General features: G+C 34.5%; 1 protein-coding gene across 1 annotated transcript; it reads left to right on the forward strand.

Annotated features, from left to right (window-relative positions):
- Nucleotides 1-9,237: 9,237 nt before the first annotated feature.
- LOC308418398 (killer cell lectin-like receptor 7) lies at nucleotides 9,238-17,308 on the forward strand (the record flags this gene model as incomplete). The annotated part of the gene is made up of 4 exons (XM_080913751.1): nucleotides 9,238-9,349; nucleotides 10,730-10,819; nucleotides 14,914-15,132; nucleotides 17,157-17,308. 4 exons carry the CDS (start codon nucleotides 9,238-9,240, stop codon nucleotides 17,306-17,308), a joined length of 573 nt encoding a protein of 190 aa, XP_080769877.1.
- Nucleotides 17,309-17,542: the final 234 nt, after the last annotated feature.

The raw sequence follows: 17,542 nt of genomic DNA on the forward strand, positions 1-17,542 counted from the left end.
CATTTGTAGACCTTAAAAGATTAATTATCAACTTTATATAAAAAACAAAACAAAAAATCTACAAAGTACAGGATGACTAAAGTAATCCTGCATAATAAAAGAAATTCTGGGACTGTCATCTAATTGTCTCCAAGCTGTACTACAGAAAAATAGAAATAATATCTGCATTGGTGTAGAGACAAATAGGCTGATCAATGAAATCGAATCAAAGTCACAGAAGTAAACCCAAACAGCTACAGACGCTTGAATTTTTTGTAAAAGAAGGCAAAATTATGCAATGAAAATTGAAGTGTATCTTCAAGAACTGGTGCAGGTTTAACTGGATGTTTGGATGTAAAAAAAAAAAAAAAAAAAAGCAATAGATTATTTTTTATCACCCTGAACAAAATTCAAGTTCAAGTGGATTAACATTAAACTAAAACCACAAAAAAATAAAAAAAAGTTGGAAAGATCCTTAAACTCACTGGTACAGGAGATGACTTTCTGATAAGAAAGAAGAAAAACGAAAAATAAACTAAACCTGAGCCACAGAGCAAGCCAGAAAGAGAGTTTCTCTGTGATTTCTGCTTTGAGCCATCACCTAAATTCTTGTTTCATGTTCTAGGAGTAGCATGTGAGATGAAATAAAACATACCCTTAAAGTTTGCTTCATTGTTTAGGATGAGAGAGAGACCTGGAATAAGGTAGGTTTCCAAGAAACAATGTGAGTAACTTTAGCTATGACTCATTACATTGGAGATAAATAAATAGGCTTCTGAGTAAAAATTTATTCAAAGAGTACCCTACACTAACATTTACTAGGACATATTTCTGCCCATACTATAAGGTTAACAACAACTGAGTCACAATGGAGAGGGAGATTCTCATGTATATGCTTGGTCATTCTTTCTGCTGTCTCAACAGTTGGAGTACCTCCACAATATTGTCTTGTATTCAGGGAACTGTAAATCCAGTGGCTGTTCAGTTCAAAAGGCAGTGTCATTCACTTGTACCAGTGCGGCATGAAAAACCTTTAGGATTCCTGGAAAGCAGCTGTTTCTTAGCCCATAATAGAAGCGTGGAAATGCTGTCTCTTACATGAGCTGATTCTAATTTGTAGTAAGTTGAAAAGAAAACTGACCATAAAACATGTCCTCAGACTAAAAAAGTGACAATGATGTTAAATGTGGGATTCAAAATTTGATTCTGTGGAGTACTAGCCACTTTAAACATAGCTACTTCACATTGTTGACAGAACTATTAATTATAGCTGAGATTATTTGGAAACCATGCTATTAGACTTCTATATCTTTACTTATTATGAGAGAAAATTGTTTGTTACAATGGGCTAAGCCATATGTAAGCCATAGGTGAGTTTTCCAGTTTTAATAGCAGGAGCCTTAGGACTATTGGATAATGAACTAGAATAAAACTTCTCATTAAAATAAGAAAAAATTGTACACAATCAAAAGTGAAAGAATTTTACAAAGGTTGGGCATGATAGTTTACCCTTAACTCCAGAATGCACAAATTAGAATGTGTAAAATGAGTGTTTCAGAACTGTCTCATTTACATAGTTATTTTGGGTCATCCTGGACTATATGAGCCACACATTATGAAAAATAATTAAACATAGAGAGTGCTTTAAGGAGGAAGACCTGAGCCTGTAGAATTCAGAGTAGATCCAGCAGGGATGGATTAGAGTCTCTGTTATGAAGTATGACCAGTAAAAATACAGGATACTGAAGAGCACAGCTCTTACAGAGTGTTGTCTAAGTGTTTTCTCCTACAGTGATTTATTTCCCTGGAAATTGAAGAGTCCAGATATTCACAAACATTGATATGGGCCTTTTTTATCTTGCATACTACATTCCTGAATCATTTTACTCATTTCCTTTCTCTCAGGACTTGAGATCCTCAAGGATTATGTGTGTAGACATATATGCCACAGTGTGCAAATAGCTGTTACTATAAATGCATAAGGTTCATATAAAGTCATGAAATCTCCAAATAGATCTGTTAGGGATTTTCTAAAGACCTGTGTAGTTTACCATAAGGTTGTTAAAGACAGCAGCAAGAGGTTTAATACTGGCCAGGATATTCCAGTCCTCACAGTGAAGCAAGTGATCCACCCATCATTTCCTGTGGGCTGGGAGTATTACAGGTGTCCGTCATCTCATCCTGGGACAGAAAGAGCAGCTTTCAGCTGTGCAATGGTAGCACTGAGGTCTGAGGGTCTGACTGGAAGGTTTGAATATGGGAATAGGATTGTGCCTGTCTCAACATAAAGGAGTGGAAAGTTGTCAATTCTATAATAAAGTTTTTTACAGCTAAGCAACCAGGAAAAATGTGTGTGTGTGTGTGTGTGTGTGTGTGTGTGTGTGTGTGTGTGTGTATGTTTATGTACCTTTTTTGTTGTCTGCTTTCCTGCAAAATTAATTAAATAAAAAAGTAAAACACACACACACACACACACACACACACACACACACACACACACACACACAAACCCCACAAAAATTTCTTCAATTTTTACTGCACTGTTTTATTATTTGGTCATGTGAGGTTGGTACTTATTGTTTTATGCTGGAGTTTGGTTAAAGAAACAAAATTGGACTCCAAACAGTACTAATCCACCTACAGTAACTCTATCTTTCAATGCACATTGTACTCCTCAACAGTTTACATTCTTCTATAAATTCAGATATCAGTTGTACAAAGTTAATAGGAATCTGCTGCTCTTTGGATTTAGAGGTATAGGTATGCTCTCATCTGTCCAAACAAACAAATAATCAAAAAACACCAAGGTGAGCTCAGTCTCTGTTAATCACCTTCTTCCTTTCTCAAACACACTGGTAGGGCCCACATCTCGCAATAATGCTATGGTCACAATAATGAACAATAAGCTCTGGACTTCTTGCTCAGTTTTTGCATGATGTTAGAGGAGGCAAACAACACGCAGAATGTGCAAGGAAGTGGGCCCTATGCACATGGTGAGAATCTGTGGTCAAGATGTTACCATGTCAGTGGAGATAAGAATGCAAAATGGTCTCAGCAACCCCAAAATTACCATGGGCACTGTGACATGAGCCTATAAGATTTGCTCATAGAATGTTAGATTTCCTGAGCAGTAATGGCTCAGGGCTATAGATGTGGCAGTTACTCACTTTAACTCTTGTACCTACCTGTCTCGTCCTTCTAAACACCTGCACTCTTAAAAAATCTAGGCCATTTTTGTCTTTGAAAAGCTACTGGGGGACAGTATGCTCAAAAACAATAAAACAAAAATTCTCTTGAAATATTCTAGGTTCTGTCCATATTTCTCATAACAAGTTCTCTGGACCAAAGAAGGAGGTAGCCCTGTATTGATGACCACATGAAAACACTGGCTTGAAAATCAGTGTTTTGCTTGATTTATATGCCCAACAAAGACCAGAATGTTGCCCTCAAAATAATAATACTTAATGTTGAATGAAAATTACTTTCCATTTGCTAGGTTATAATTAAGTACCTTATTTGAAGCTTCTTGTCGTGGTTTACATCTTTAACCCCAGCACTTGAGAAACAGATTCAGGCAATCTCTTTGATTTTGAGGTCAACCAGGTGTCTCTAGTGAGTTCCTGGCCAGCCAGTGCTAAATTGTGAAACCCTGTTTCAGATATAACAAAACAAATAATTACTTATGTACCTTATTAAACTTTCGCAGAAATCTTGTAAAGAAATATTTTTTTTTCTGATTTTAGTGGTCTAGGTATTTTTGTGAATTTGGGACCTACATGAAGTCCCAGTTTCCTGGAATGTTGTTTCCCCGAGTATTGTCCTAACTCCAGATTCAAGCTTTTGAAAAGCTCAAACCTAGGCCCTTCTGACTGCTCATTGTATATATAGTATATACAAAAATTAATGATGTTTTTGAGGCATAGGCTCAGTGTTAGGTATACAGTGTCCTTAAGGAAGTCAGCTTATGTTTTCAGAGATTTTCCTGTGAAAAGCTGAGACACCAAAAGCATCTACCTGCACCAGCATACTGTGATCACTTTCTTAAACACTGCTGGTCCCTCACATAAATTCCCATGTCCTCTATGTGTGTTTTTGTGTGTGCTCTTGTGCATGTGTGTGTGTGTGTGCCCATGTGTGTCCCTGTGTGTGTGTGTGTGTGTGTGTGTGTGTGTGTGTGTGTGTTTGTAGATTAGAATTAGAGAAATGTTCTCAGGGTGAAAGGGTTGTGACAAATGGGACTAAGAGTAGGTATTATGGAAGCATCCACACTGCAACCATAAAACTTTTCTTACACTGGAGATGATTTAATGTCTTTTATCAATTTCAGTGAATCTCAGGTCCCTTATAAAGGCAGACTTGAGTAGTAAACATTTGGTATAAAGCATCAGATCTGAATTGTGGAGTGCCTCAGAGGGCAAAAACATTGGTCACATAGCCTGATGAAATTCCCAGATTTGTCCCATTGAATTCTCAATAGAAGAAAAGAACTAACTCCCCAAATTTGTCTTCTGACTAAAATGTATACCACATGGCATGTATGCACTCTAACTCATTTAAGCACACAAACACACATACACTCACACAAACATACATACGCACAAAGAATACAATAATGATCAACATAAATTTATTTAGGTGGGACAGTCTCTGGATAGCATCTCTTTCAGGCTCTATTTCAGTCTTTATCTCTGTACTTCCATTAGACAGGAGCAATTCTGGGAGAAAATTAGAAAAACATGGATGGACCCATCCCATAACCAGGGTCAGTGCCCAATTTCTGGATATGTTTTCAAAGGTTATTTTCCCCTTTGTTGAGTACTCTATATAATCGTATTTCTATTGGATTCTGGGAACATTTTGCTTTCCTGGCATCTAGGACTTTTTGTAAGCTACCCCCACTACCCCATCCGTCTTTGCTACATGGCTCTATTAATTTCCTGGACCCCTGTACATCTCCTCTGTCTCCTCCAACACCTGATCCTGACCCCCTGTTTTTATCTCTTACCCTCCCTCTCTTCATCCCAAGTCCCACCTACATTCGACCTCCCTTGATAACCTTCCTGACCCTTGTAAGTAGGACTGAGATACCTACACTTTGGCCTTTCTTCTTCTTCATCATGCTCATATTGTCTATAAGTTGTGTCAAGTGTATTACAAGCATTTTTTTTAAATTATCCACTTATCAGTGAGTATATATCATGTATGTTCTTTTGTGACTATGTCACCTCACTCAGGATAATTTCTAGTCTCATTCATTTCCCTAAAAATTTTATGAAGTCATTGTTTTTATTGGCTTCGTTGGGTATATGTATCACAGATTCTGTATCAATTTCTCTTTTGAGGGACATCTGGATTGTTTCCAGCTTATTGCTATTTGAAATAAGGCTGTTAGAATATTATACATAGTAGAACATGTGTCCTTGTTATATGATGGGACAGTTTTTTGAGCCACCTAACTCAGACTTTATAGCTGATGCCAAGAAGTGCTTGATGACAGGAGCCAGATCTGGATGTCTCCTAAGAGTCTTACCTATACAGATGAGAATGTTTACAAGCAACTGTACAGGAGACCCCAGGAGTTATCTGAAAGAGTAAAGGAGCTGAAGGGTATTGCAACCCCATAGGAAGAACAACAATAATAGCCAAAAAGTGTCCCCAGAGCTCCCAGGAACTAAACTACCACCCAGAGAAGACATAAGAAGGGATTCATGGCTCCAGCTGCATATGAATCATGAGTGACCTTGTCTGGCATCAACGTGAGTGGAAGCCCTTGGTACTGTTAAGGATTGATGCCCCAGAGTGAAGAATGGGAGAGTAATGGGGTAGGAGTGGGTATTTTCGTGGGGGAACACATTTATTGAGGCAGGCAGGAGGGTGGGAATCAGGTTCTTTGAGAGGAAAATGGGAAGATGGTGAAACATAAATAAACAAAATAACCAATAATTTAATTTTTTTCTTTGCAACGATAAAGTGAACAATTCTAGGAAACAGACCCTGATCATATAAATAACAATCAGAATTGTCTATTGGGAAGAGCATAAATAGATTATAATTTGGGAGAAAACAGTGGAGGTAGAATGAAAAACAAAAACTAAGGAAATCTCTGGGTAGTGATGATTCAAAACTGGATTGAAGTAAATAATGTAAGAGAGATTCAAGTTGTCTTCTCTAACCTACTCTATTAAACACTAGGTTTTTCAGTGCATCTTTAGTTTCTCTTCTAGTCTCAAGCAACTCATCATTTCCCAGTGTTTGGTTTGCCACTGTCTTTTTTTTTCCTTAAATTTTTTATATAGGATATTTTCTGAATTTACTTTTAAGATGTTATTCCTTTCACATAGAACCTTCCCTATTGCCCACTGACTCCATGAACTATTTAATTTTTTTGTCCAAAACAAGCGGGCAAGTTGGAAAAGCTACAATAAAATGAAAGTTAAGTTTAGTGAGAGCTGAGAGTATATTAAAAGGGTCAGATCATAGCAACAGACTATTGGAATCAAATCATCTCTTATTCCTCTACTTATTTTTCTGTTTTAAACATTGTTTCTTAGTGTCATTGTCATTTGTGTTTTTATTGTTATTATAGTTATTATGTTGGATTAGGTCAAGCCATTGCACATGTCCTACCCTGAATGACAACTTCAATCCCAGTGAACTGTCTAATGTATTCTGGATGTGAACATCACTAAAATGTGAAGCCTCACTTGCAATGTATGCACATCGAGAGCTTTTAATGAAGGCTAATTGATTAAAAATCAGATTTCACAATAAAAGTAATGTAAGATAGTATATTTTGGAAATATTTTGAGTGACCACAGCTCCATGTTCCAATGTAGAAGTGATTTCATGAAATTTTGAAGTTTCAAAGAATCTAGAAAGTCATAAATCAAGACAAATTTATCATACATTGTTGGGAACATCATAAAGGTGGTTGTAGCAATATGGGAGTAGCTTTTCTCTAGGTCTTCAGAGGACATACTAAGTGTTCAGGTTAGTGAAAGTTAGTGGTCAGCTATGTTCAAAGATATTTTGAAGTTTTTATCTATCAATCACAGTTTACATAGAGGGCTAAAGCAGGCCTCTGGTAAGACCCACACCATGACAACTTTACCAATTCGTAGTAGTTTAAATTAGTCTTTGCTGAAAAGTCTTCTTTCCAGGAATTCTCATCACAGACTCAATGGCAATATTCATAGACCAACCACATCATTTCATCTCTAATAAATCAGTTGTGAATATTTTCATGCAACCTGATAGACTGTACATGAACTGGATGCTATGTAACAATGTATATCAGAGTTTCTAAAATGACTGTCTTAAATGTATGAATTAAGCATAAAATGTCTTTCTTATTACTTTCTAAAATATGTTCCATGTAGAAAACTAAGAACAGCAAAATACTATGAATAGAATATGCCTAGAATATCTAGAAGTGGAGCATTATCTAATTAATTAATGATGCATATAAGTGATTAATAAATATACATGGCTCTAAATATCTTTATATATACATATATAAATGTATAAATATATATATATATATGTATATATATTTAATAAGAAAATTATCTATAAGAAAAATATAATAAATTGGTCTTGTAATATAGCTGTAATCCCTAGACAGAAAAAAAGAGGATCTTGTGGTTCAGAGAAAGGTAAAACAACTATCTAAAAACAACAACCATAACAACAAAGAAACCCCAAAAGTATATATGAAACAAGCCAAACAACAAAAAACAAAAAAGAAAACAAAACTGTGGTATTAGTCTGTATCTCAGGGGAAGCGTATTTTTTGAGCATAGTTATTTTCTTAGGTTTGATATCCCAGCATCATGAAAACCTTGGCATTAAACCCCTCCATATGAAATGACATCGATTTTCATGGTCGATTAAAAGCTAGAAAAGTGTGAAGGAAGTCTTTACTAGTGAAAACATGAATTTTTTAAGGCATTTCTAATTCTTAATTAGTTGCAACTATTGTGATTAAAAATCAAGAAGTAAATATGAGAAAGAGTAGAATATGAGAAAATTTTAAACAGTGTATTATAAAAATGTGAGCAGAGCAGCGTCAGTCCCTCTTATTCCGACTAGTTGTGCTAAGGACATTGGTTTTGACTCTTTTCAGTAGTGTTCATCTACTTAGACTTCATGTATCATTTACAGGCATTTGTTTCACAGCTTCTGGTACAGTATTTTGTTTCTTTCCTCTGCTCTCAGAGTCTATAGTCAAAACCAATTTCCTCTTTTTGCTTTGGTCAAGAGGAGGGGCAGAACATCATAAAGTTGAGTATCATCACTCAAAGGAAATTTAGTTCAGCCTTTCTTTTTGGAGCCTATTAAAGGATACAGACCAGGTAAGGCCAACATTTCTCCCAATTGTGAGATCCATTCCTACTATGAGCATCAATTCAGGAAAAAGTCATAGGTAACAATTCCTGCTTTAAATGCTTTTCTATCAAATGATCAAATAATATACTCCAGAGAATTTCAGATGGCCTGACATGGAAATGGGATTGATGAGAAGCTCTGTTGGATGTGTTAGAGCAGGTTAACACTGGCAGCATGTGAAAACGGTCATTCTGCACTGGGTATTTTCTTTTGAAATATGCTGGGACTTGCGTGCTAAGAAATTAAGGAAGAGGGATCTATGGAGTTCATGACTGTTTAACTGTGTTAAATGTTTATATATTACCCATCTGAAAGATATGGTAATAGGATAAATGCGAATTTGGTCAGTATTTGAATGAACTTGTTACAGAAAGCCTGTCTAAATATTTGAGTTTTATCCCTGGAACTCATAGGTAGGTGGGGTGAGCGAACTTACATTGAGAGTTCCTAATCTTTGACTCTTCACTATTTGGATAGACTTTTAAAACTTTTTTTAAAATGATTTTCAGTGATATCAATTTTTCCTAACATTTTTATGTGCTGAATATATTTAATAAACTTGCTGTGTCAATATTATAATGACTTAGTAGTAAATTTTGAATTCTTTCTATATGTCCTCGGAATTGCTATTACCATTACAAATAGAAACAATTTTCACAAAAATCTGTAAAGGGTTTTCACCTGTAATGAAATTAGGGTTAGTTACAGTTTGCATGTTTGGATCATTAACTGAGTTAGTCAAACCCACACTTTTCCATCTCTCTCTATCATCAGTTCATGTACCTTCCTAAAGGTGGACATTTTAAATTTATCTTTACAAATCACTCAAGGACATATTTTTACAGAGAAGATACTACATATACTCCCAAAATGACTGAGCAGGCTGTCCCTTTCTCAACTGTGAGATTTCATAAGTCTTCAGAGTTGCAGAACCAGGTGAGGTTTGAGAAAACTCAGTATCCTAGAAAAGCTGGCCCCAGAGGTAAGTGTTTTAAGTGTCTAAAATTTCCTTTAAAATGTATTTTAAACTGCATAATTTAAAAATACCCAAATTACTATTGTTGAAGAGAATAATGTTCCATTTTATCTGGTTTGTTTATTGCACAAGGGTGAGAGGTAAGAAAAGAGTATTAGTTGGAGGGTAATTATGTACACAATTGTTCAGAACTAAGTTTACACAATAAATCAATCATGTTTTTAAATAAAAATATATAACCCTAGTCCTACATTTTGTATGTTTGCTCATAAGTGGATGAATCAGAACGTCTGGTTAGAATAATTGGGAATCTGTAAGAAAAATATTTATTGAAAATCAATAAGTGAGAACCCATTAGATTTATTTTTTATGTTTTAGTCTACTCATGAAAAAATCTGAAACATTTATAAATAATAAAAAATGTTTTAAAATGAAATGTTCTAGAGTAACAGACTCTTAAGGACATTGAAACAATCTTTTGCCCTTCAAGGAAGTGTTTTAATTGTCATAAATATCACAGCAACAAATTCTATTGGCAACAATATTTGCCAGTCAGAAGACAAAGTTTCCTCCTGAGAAGAAAGTTGCAGATTAAGGGAGAAGGGATGAGAGGATTATTGTGTGGGGAGTGACTAAACCCCAGTGTGAATTCCAGAAATATCAAGAATAATTTTATTAATGAAACTGAGAAAATATCAGTTTTATTTACTTTTTAATTACTCAGTACACACTGGAATAGATGTGCTCTAAGATGAGAACTTTTTTTTCGTTTTTGATGTAGTGGTAATCAGAAGCCTGAGTTTCAGATTTCAAATGCCTTAGACATACAAAAATACTGAGTATTATATAGAGAAAATTTAAAATTGTAAAAAAAGAGATAGTTGACTTACAGACTTTTTTGAGGATGGGGTTGTACAAAGATCAGTCCCAGGACAACTGTTGTTTATTACCAGTTTGCAAGAACATCCAACTGTCTTTACTTCCTCTTTATCCTCAGTTATTTTTTGTAGTAGACTGCAAGCCCATTTGGTATCTTGTTCTTCGATTGTATCTATGCCCCCAGTGCATTTTTTAGAATGTGATTTGTTCCTATAGAACTTGGTGAGGGCTCATGGCTCTCATCAAGTTCCTACTTGGCTGAGTCACAAGGATTTACAATACAAGCTAAGGCCTTGTTTAAAATTTTGTGATACTTCATACCTGTAGGATTTCTAGAGTGGATCCATTTTAGGTAAAAATCTTCAATTTTGAGAGGACAGTTTTACTCATTGCACATCATAGATTTGTGCAAAATTTTCCTTTGTCTCCATGTGACAAAATTGTAATTAATATTGAGATGTCTTCTTTCTATTGTGTTGATTTTCTTTTTTTTTTTGTTGATTTAAGTGTGTTCAGTCTCCTGGAAGTTCACTGTGATAGTGCTTGGAATCCTCATTTTCCTTCGCGTGGCATCTGTTGCAGTGTTGATTACAAACTGTGAGTAATTGTGATATATCTTCTTTGACCTTCTGACTAAATAACTGCTTCAGACAAGAACAATGAAGTTACAGTCTATCCATTCTCCTGCCTAAAATCAGGGGATGGTTCATAATCTGTGGACTTTAATAACATTTTTCTATTTTTTTTGTTTCAGACTTATATAAATTAATGTTTATTTTTATTAATTATTTCATTCGTTGACATCTTAAATGTTATCCCAAATTCCAGTTACCCTTCCACACGATAAAACTGCAGTGTTCTTTTCTTTTGTACCTAATCTGTTAGCTTTAGGGCAGTTGGGAGCTGCTCTGTTGTTTTTCATTCTTCATTATGTTCCTTCTGAGGATGTGCTGATAGTATATCTTGTGAGCTTATATGACTTTCAATCCAATAGAAACATTTTTTTTTTTTTTTTTTTTTTTTTTTTTTTTTTTTTTTTGCAAACAGCTGTGCAACAAAACTACTCTTTTTTTTTTCCTTTAGTGCATATTGAGGTCATGTTTAAGTAAAAAGACTTCATTGTACAGAGATCTCAAATGCTAAACGTTATTGGATTCCTTCAAGTTTACAGAGTAATTAACTTCTGGGTTGTGTTAAAACGTATCTATATATGTGGATATTTTGCATTCTATATTGTCCAACAAGAATTTTCTCATTCTTAACATATTTTTATAGTTCAGATTTTCATGGATTGTTAAGTATTCACTTAATATTCTACTTAGGTATTTGTTTGTAAAGTTTTGTTTTAAGAAATGAAGTCACTTGAAGTTACTTACATTGTATTTTGTTTTTACACTCAAGATTTTTTAAAGGGAGGAAGTGTCTTGATGACTACTTCTATTTCTTTAGGGTTTATAGGACTTTTTAGATGGTTTATCTGGTCATGATTTAAGCTTGCCACCTGATATCTGTCTAGAAATTTGTCCATTTCTTCTAGATTTTCCAGTTTTGTTCAATATACTCTTTTGTAGTAGGATCTGATGATTTCCTGAATATCCTCAGTTTCTGTTGTTATGTCTTTCCTTTCGTTTCTGATTTTGTTAATGTGGATACTCTCTCTGTGCTCTCTTGTTAGGTGGCCAAGGATTTGTCAATCTTGTTGATTTTCTCAAAAAAAAAAAAAAAAAACAAAAACAAAAACAAACAAAAAAACAGCTCCTGGTTTTGTTGAAACTTTGTATAGTTTTTTTTGTTTTTGTTTTTTTTTTTTTTTTGTTTCTACTTGGTTGAATTCTACTCTGAGTTTGATTATTTCCTGACTTCTACTTCTCTTGGGTGTGTCTGTTGTGTAAGTTGCTTTTGTATGCTCTATCCAAATTCTTATTTTTGAGGTGCTCACTCCTATGACATTTCTGCTTAGTGTTGCTTTCATTGCATCCCATAAATTTGGATATGTTGTCCCTTCAATTTAGTTAAATTCTAAAAAATCCTTAATTTCTTTATTTCTTTCTTGACCAAGTGATCATTGAGTAGAGCATTGTTCAGCTTCCTTATGTGTATATGGGCTTTTGTTATTTTTGGTGATATTAAAGACAAGCATTAGTCCATGGTGTTCTGACTGGATTCACAGGATTATATTGATGTCCATGTATCTGTTGAAGCCTGTTTTGTGAATGAGTATATGGCCAGTTTTAGAAAAGGTACCATGAGGTTCTGAGAAGAAGGTATATTTTTTTTTTCTTTTAGGATAATATGCTCTACAGATGTTTATTGAAACATTTTGTTTCATAAATTTTGTTAGTTTCAATGTATCTCTGTTCAATTTCTGCTCCTATGATCTGTCCATTGATGGGCTTGTGGTATTAAAGTCTCCCACTATTATTGTTTGTGGCATAATATATGCTTTGAGCTTTAGTAGAGTTTCATTTATGAATGTGGGTGCCCTTGTATTTGAAGCATAGATATTCAGAGTTGAGAGTTCATTTTGATAGATTTTTTTTTCATTTGATGACTAAAACGTGTCTTTCCTTATCTTTTTTTTTCTTTTTTTTTTCTTTTTTGGTGACCTTTGGTTGGAAGCTTATTTTATTTGATATTAGAATGGCTATTCAAACTTGTTTCTTTTGGGGATTGGCTTGGAAATTTTTTTCCAGTCTTTACTCTGAGGTAGTGCCTGTCTTTGACACTGATAGGAGTTTTCTGTATCCAGTGAAAAGCTGAGTTCTCTTTACATATCTAGTCCGATAGTCTTTGTTTTTGTTGTTGTTATTAAATTGTGGAACTGAGTTCATTTATGTTAAGTGATAATAAGGAATAGTGATTTTTTTCTGTTATTTTTGCTGTTGGAGGGAAAATTGTGTTATGTTGTTTTCTTCTTTTGGGATTCTTGAAAGGAGATTATTTTATTGCTTTTTCTAGGATGTATTTTTCTTCTTGTGTTGAAGTTTTCTATTTATTACCTTTTGGAGGGATTAGTATATGGACAGATATTGTTTAAATTTGCTTTTGTCATAAAATATCTTGGTTTCTCCATCTATGGTAATTGAGAGTTTTGTGGGATATAGTAACCTGGGCTGACATTTATATTCTCTTATGGTCTGTAAGAAGTGTGTCCAGGATCTTCTAGCATTTACTATTTCTGTTGAGAAATCTGGTGTAATTCTGATTAGTCTACATTCATGTGTTACTTGTTTTTTTTTCCCTTGTTACTTCTAGTATTTGTTATTTGTTTTGAATATTTCGTGTTTTGACTATTATGTGTTGGCAGGGATTTCTCTTCTGATCCAATCTATTTGGAGTTCTGTATGGTTCTTGTATGTTCATGGTCAACTCTTTCTTACGGTTGGGGAAGTTTTCTTTAATGATTTTTTTTTAAACTATTTGGTGGACCTTTTAGTTGGGAGTCTTTTCTCTCTTCTACATCTATTATCCTTAGTCTTTGGTCCTTTCGTCTTTTCATTGTGTCCTGGATATCTTGAATTTTTGAGTTAGGAGCTTTTCATTTTTGCATTTTCTTTGATGGTTGTGTAAATATTTTTGTTTGTTTGTTTGTTTGTTTTTTATGGTATTTTCTGCCCTCGAGACTCTCTTCTGTCTCTAATATTTTGATGGTGATGCATACATCTCTGACTCCTGATTTCCTTTCCAGGTTTTCTATGTCCAGGGTTATCTCCTTTTGTGATTTCTTTATACTTTCAATTTCTATTTTCAATTATTTAACTATTTGGTTGTGTTTTCTTGTAGCTCTTTAAGTGATTTTTGTGTTTTTAAAGGTTTTTATTTGTTTACATTACTTCTCCTGGTTGTTTTGTAATTCTTTAAGGTGTTATTTATGTTTTATTGAAGACCTCCTTCATCAACATGAAGCATGATTTTAAGTCCAAGTCTTGTTTTTCTGGTGTGTTGGGATATACACTCTTTGTTGTGGTATGATAACTTAATTCTGATGTTTCCAAGTTATCTTGATTTCAGTTTCTTAAGTTCTTGCACTTCCCTCTTGCCAGCTTGTTGTCTGTGATGCTAGGTGATCTAGCTTTCTCTGTCTGGAGGTTGTCTTTTCTCTGGGTTTTTAGGCCTGACAGCACAGAAGGGAGATTGGTCCTGGGTGTTCAGATCGCTGTGAGTAGGTTGTGAGTTTGATGGCGGAGGGCCAGCTCTGACTTTGGGGCAGAACCACCTGTTCCCTTGCTACACTGTGCTAACTGTGCTCCAAGAGTTCCTGGAAGCCTCTCACCTGATAGTCAATGTAGAGGAAGTTTGGATTCAACTATAGGATCTGCTCTTAGGCTGTGGGTCCTGATTATAATAATCTGGCTATGGCACTGGCTGGAATTCTCTGTTCCCAGGCTATTCTCTGTGACCTGTGCCCTGAGAGTTCCTGGTGACCTCTTTTCCCTGAGCTCAGGAGAGAGAACACCCCTGCAACTCCTCTGGTTACTCAGCAATCCTATAATGTATTTTATAATCAACATAATTATAGATAAAATGAATGTATCTGTTTTTAGTGAGTTAATTGAAGTGCTAATTTATTGTTAAAGTAACAATAAAAATATTGATGTTTTATCTGTCAACATGAAGATTTTTCTCTAATATGAAATTTCAATATGTACTTTTTACAAGCATTTTTGATGTTATGTCTGTAAATAATTTAGTTTTTCAGTATAGTCAATACAAACAAGAACTGCAGGAAACTCTACACTGCCACCCTAATTGTCACACTATGCAAACTGACATTGACTTAAAGGAAGAAATGCTGAGAAATATGTCTGCAAAATGTAGTGCAAGCAATGATCTCCTGGACACCCTCAACAGAGAACAGAAAATATGGTATAGTGAAACCAAGACTGTTTTAAATTCCTCAGAAAACACAGGTATGGAAATGTGGAAGATAATGAATACAGGCTTGCATTATTTCCTATTGTTTTTTTTTCCAGAAGCTTTAAAATCCAACAAGCAACATAAGATGCTAGTGATCTTTGAGTTAACAGTTTGGGGGCTCCCCATTTCATGTACATGTCTAGAGAACCAGAAATACCTCTTTTGGTAAAGAGGATCTTTTAGTTAGTAGAAATCGGTGTCTATTTGGCACTCTTATTACTCCTTGGGTATGGAATTTTCAATCAGTCATCCTGAGAATTTGATTGTTTTTTCTATGGGAGAATCTAATTCTCAAAATTTGTTGCTGATAAAACATGAAAATTTTTCATAAGGGTATATTTATCAACTATTTATACAAAAATAAACTTAAAGAATTTGCATAGATACAGTTTAAAAACAATCGTGTGTGTGTGTGTGTGTGTGTGTGTGTGTGTGTTTGTGTGTTACTCATCGTTGATGTATTGAGTGTTTGGCCTGTTTGTAATAAAGAGATCCTCTCTGCAGTCGACCATGGAAGTGTACCATAATGTGCTCAATGTGTAATAATGTCAGTGACAGTCAATGAGGATGGAAATATAAAAATATGAAGTGTCACAAGGAACCTTTCTTGCCCTTCACTGTGACTGGTCATCTTTAACTGACAGTTTATCTAGCACCATTTAATATTGTTTTCTGGATTTAGAGCTCTACAATATCTTTAATATAGTCTCATTGTTTTATGAGAATAGGATATGGTGATTCTCACATGTAAAGACTAATATTTTTGAAATATATACATTATAAAATTTGTGACAGAAAAAAGGTCCAAATACATCTTTGAAGAATTATAAACCCGTGGCAAATGTTTTGTGTTAGTACTTTAAAATAACTTTCTTGTTGGTAAAGGGTAACATGTAATTCCTATGAGTACAAGGTTGAGAAAGTAGAATTACATCTTTGAGAAAAATTTAGACATGCAAGCAAATTCTAGGCTAGTTTGAGATGCACAATGTTAACTCTTCATAGAAAACTGAAGGTTAGAGATAAAGTGTGTTAATAGATCATGGCCATTCCCATCACATTTCTTAATAAAATATTCATATTGAGGTAATCTTGGTAAACCAACATCAGACATTTTAATGTATTAAGCTTGAAACATTACCTCCTTGTGGGCACACCATTTTCAGTCTCAACATAATCAGAAGAGACTATAAACATTACAATCTCTCTCCTATGTCTCTTATTTCTCTTAATGTAATAACAAATAACATTGACCACACACTAAGGTTAAGTGCACAGTAGTGTGTGACCAGTGTGCTTACAATTTATTGTCCATGCCATATTATCTCACAATCCTTCATAGAACTTCGTTGTTATAAAAACCTTCTCTGAAGGGAATCATTAAGTGCAGTCCTAGGCCTAGTTTGTTTTACTTTGAATACTATCCTCAAGTTCATTCATGTTTGTCACATAGGTTAGATCTCTGTAGATTTGGTGTGGGACTTAATGTCATTCTGTAACCCATTTTGACTTGGAACTGAAAGTGTAGGCAAGACCATCCTAGAAGTCACCACTTTGCCTAGGATTACCACAAACTGGTGATAATCATTTTTTTTCCCTTTAGAATGGTCATGTTATAGGCATAAGTGATCATGTACATCTGAATCACTTGTCTTTAAAGAATAGTCTTCTTCTCTGTGTATGCACTACATTTTCTGTACTGTTGTATTCATGATTAACATATGAAACATTTGTATATCTCTATGTTATTAATAATCTTACATAGCTCATGAGTTTGCAAGAAAATAAGCATTATAGAATCATATTTCTTGAGACCTGCTAGATTTTATTTCTTACTCATTTTATTTTCCTATCTTATTTGCTCTCTCTCTCTCTCTCTCTCTCTCTCTCTCTCTCTCTCTCTCCCTTTCCCTCTCCTCCCCTCTCTCTCTGTTTATAACAAGATTAATTAATATATTATACTGAAAACAGAATACCAGTGAACAATAAATTTAACCATATATCTTCATTGTTACAGACAAAGCTTTTGAAACACACTGGTTCTGCCTTGGTATAAAATGTTATTATTTCATCATGGACAACAAAACATGGAGTAGATGTAAACAGTCCTGCCAGAGTTACAACTTATCCCTTCTGAAGATTGATAACAAAGATGAACTGGTACTATAGACACATCCATTTATTCTCTTATACTCCTTCTTAATCTCTGAATAATGAGATAACTGAGTCCAGGTATTTTTACATTTGTATATGGATATTCAATCATATGAACAAAACAGTGTGGCACAGGTCTGGTGAGAAGATAGTCATTACTACAGAGCTACTTGTGTCTTTCAGTCCTCTTTTCCTCAGGAGTCTGTAAAAGAGTCTCTCAGAAAGCATGTCTTTTCCTGATGAGGTTTA

Source organism: Micromys minutus (genome assembly GCF_963924665.1).
Source record: "Micromys minutus genome assembly, chromosome: 3".
In the NCBI taxonomy this organism is placed as follows: Eukaryota; Metazoa; Chordata; class Mammalia; order Rodentia; family Muridae; genus Micromys; species Micromys minutus.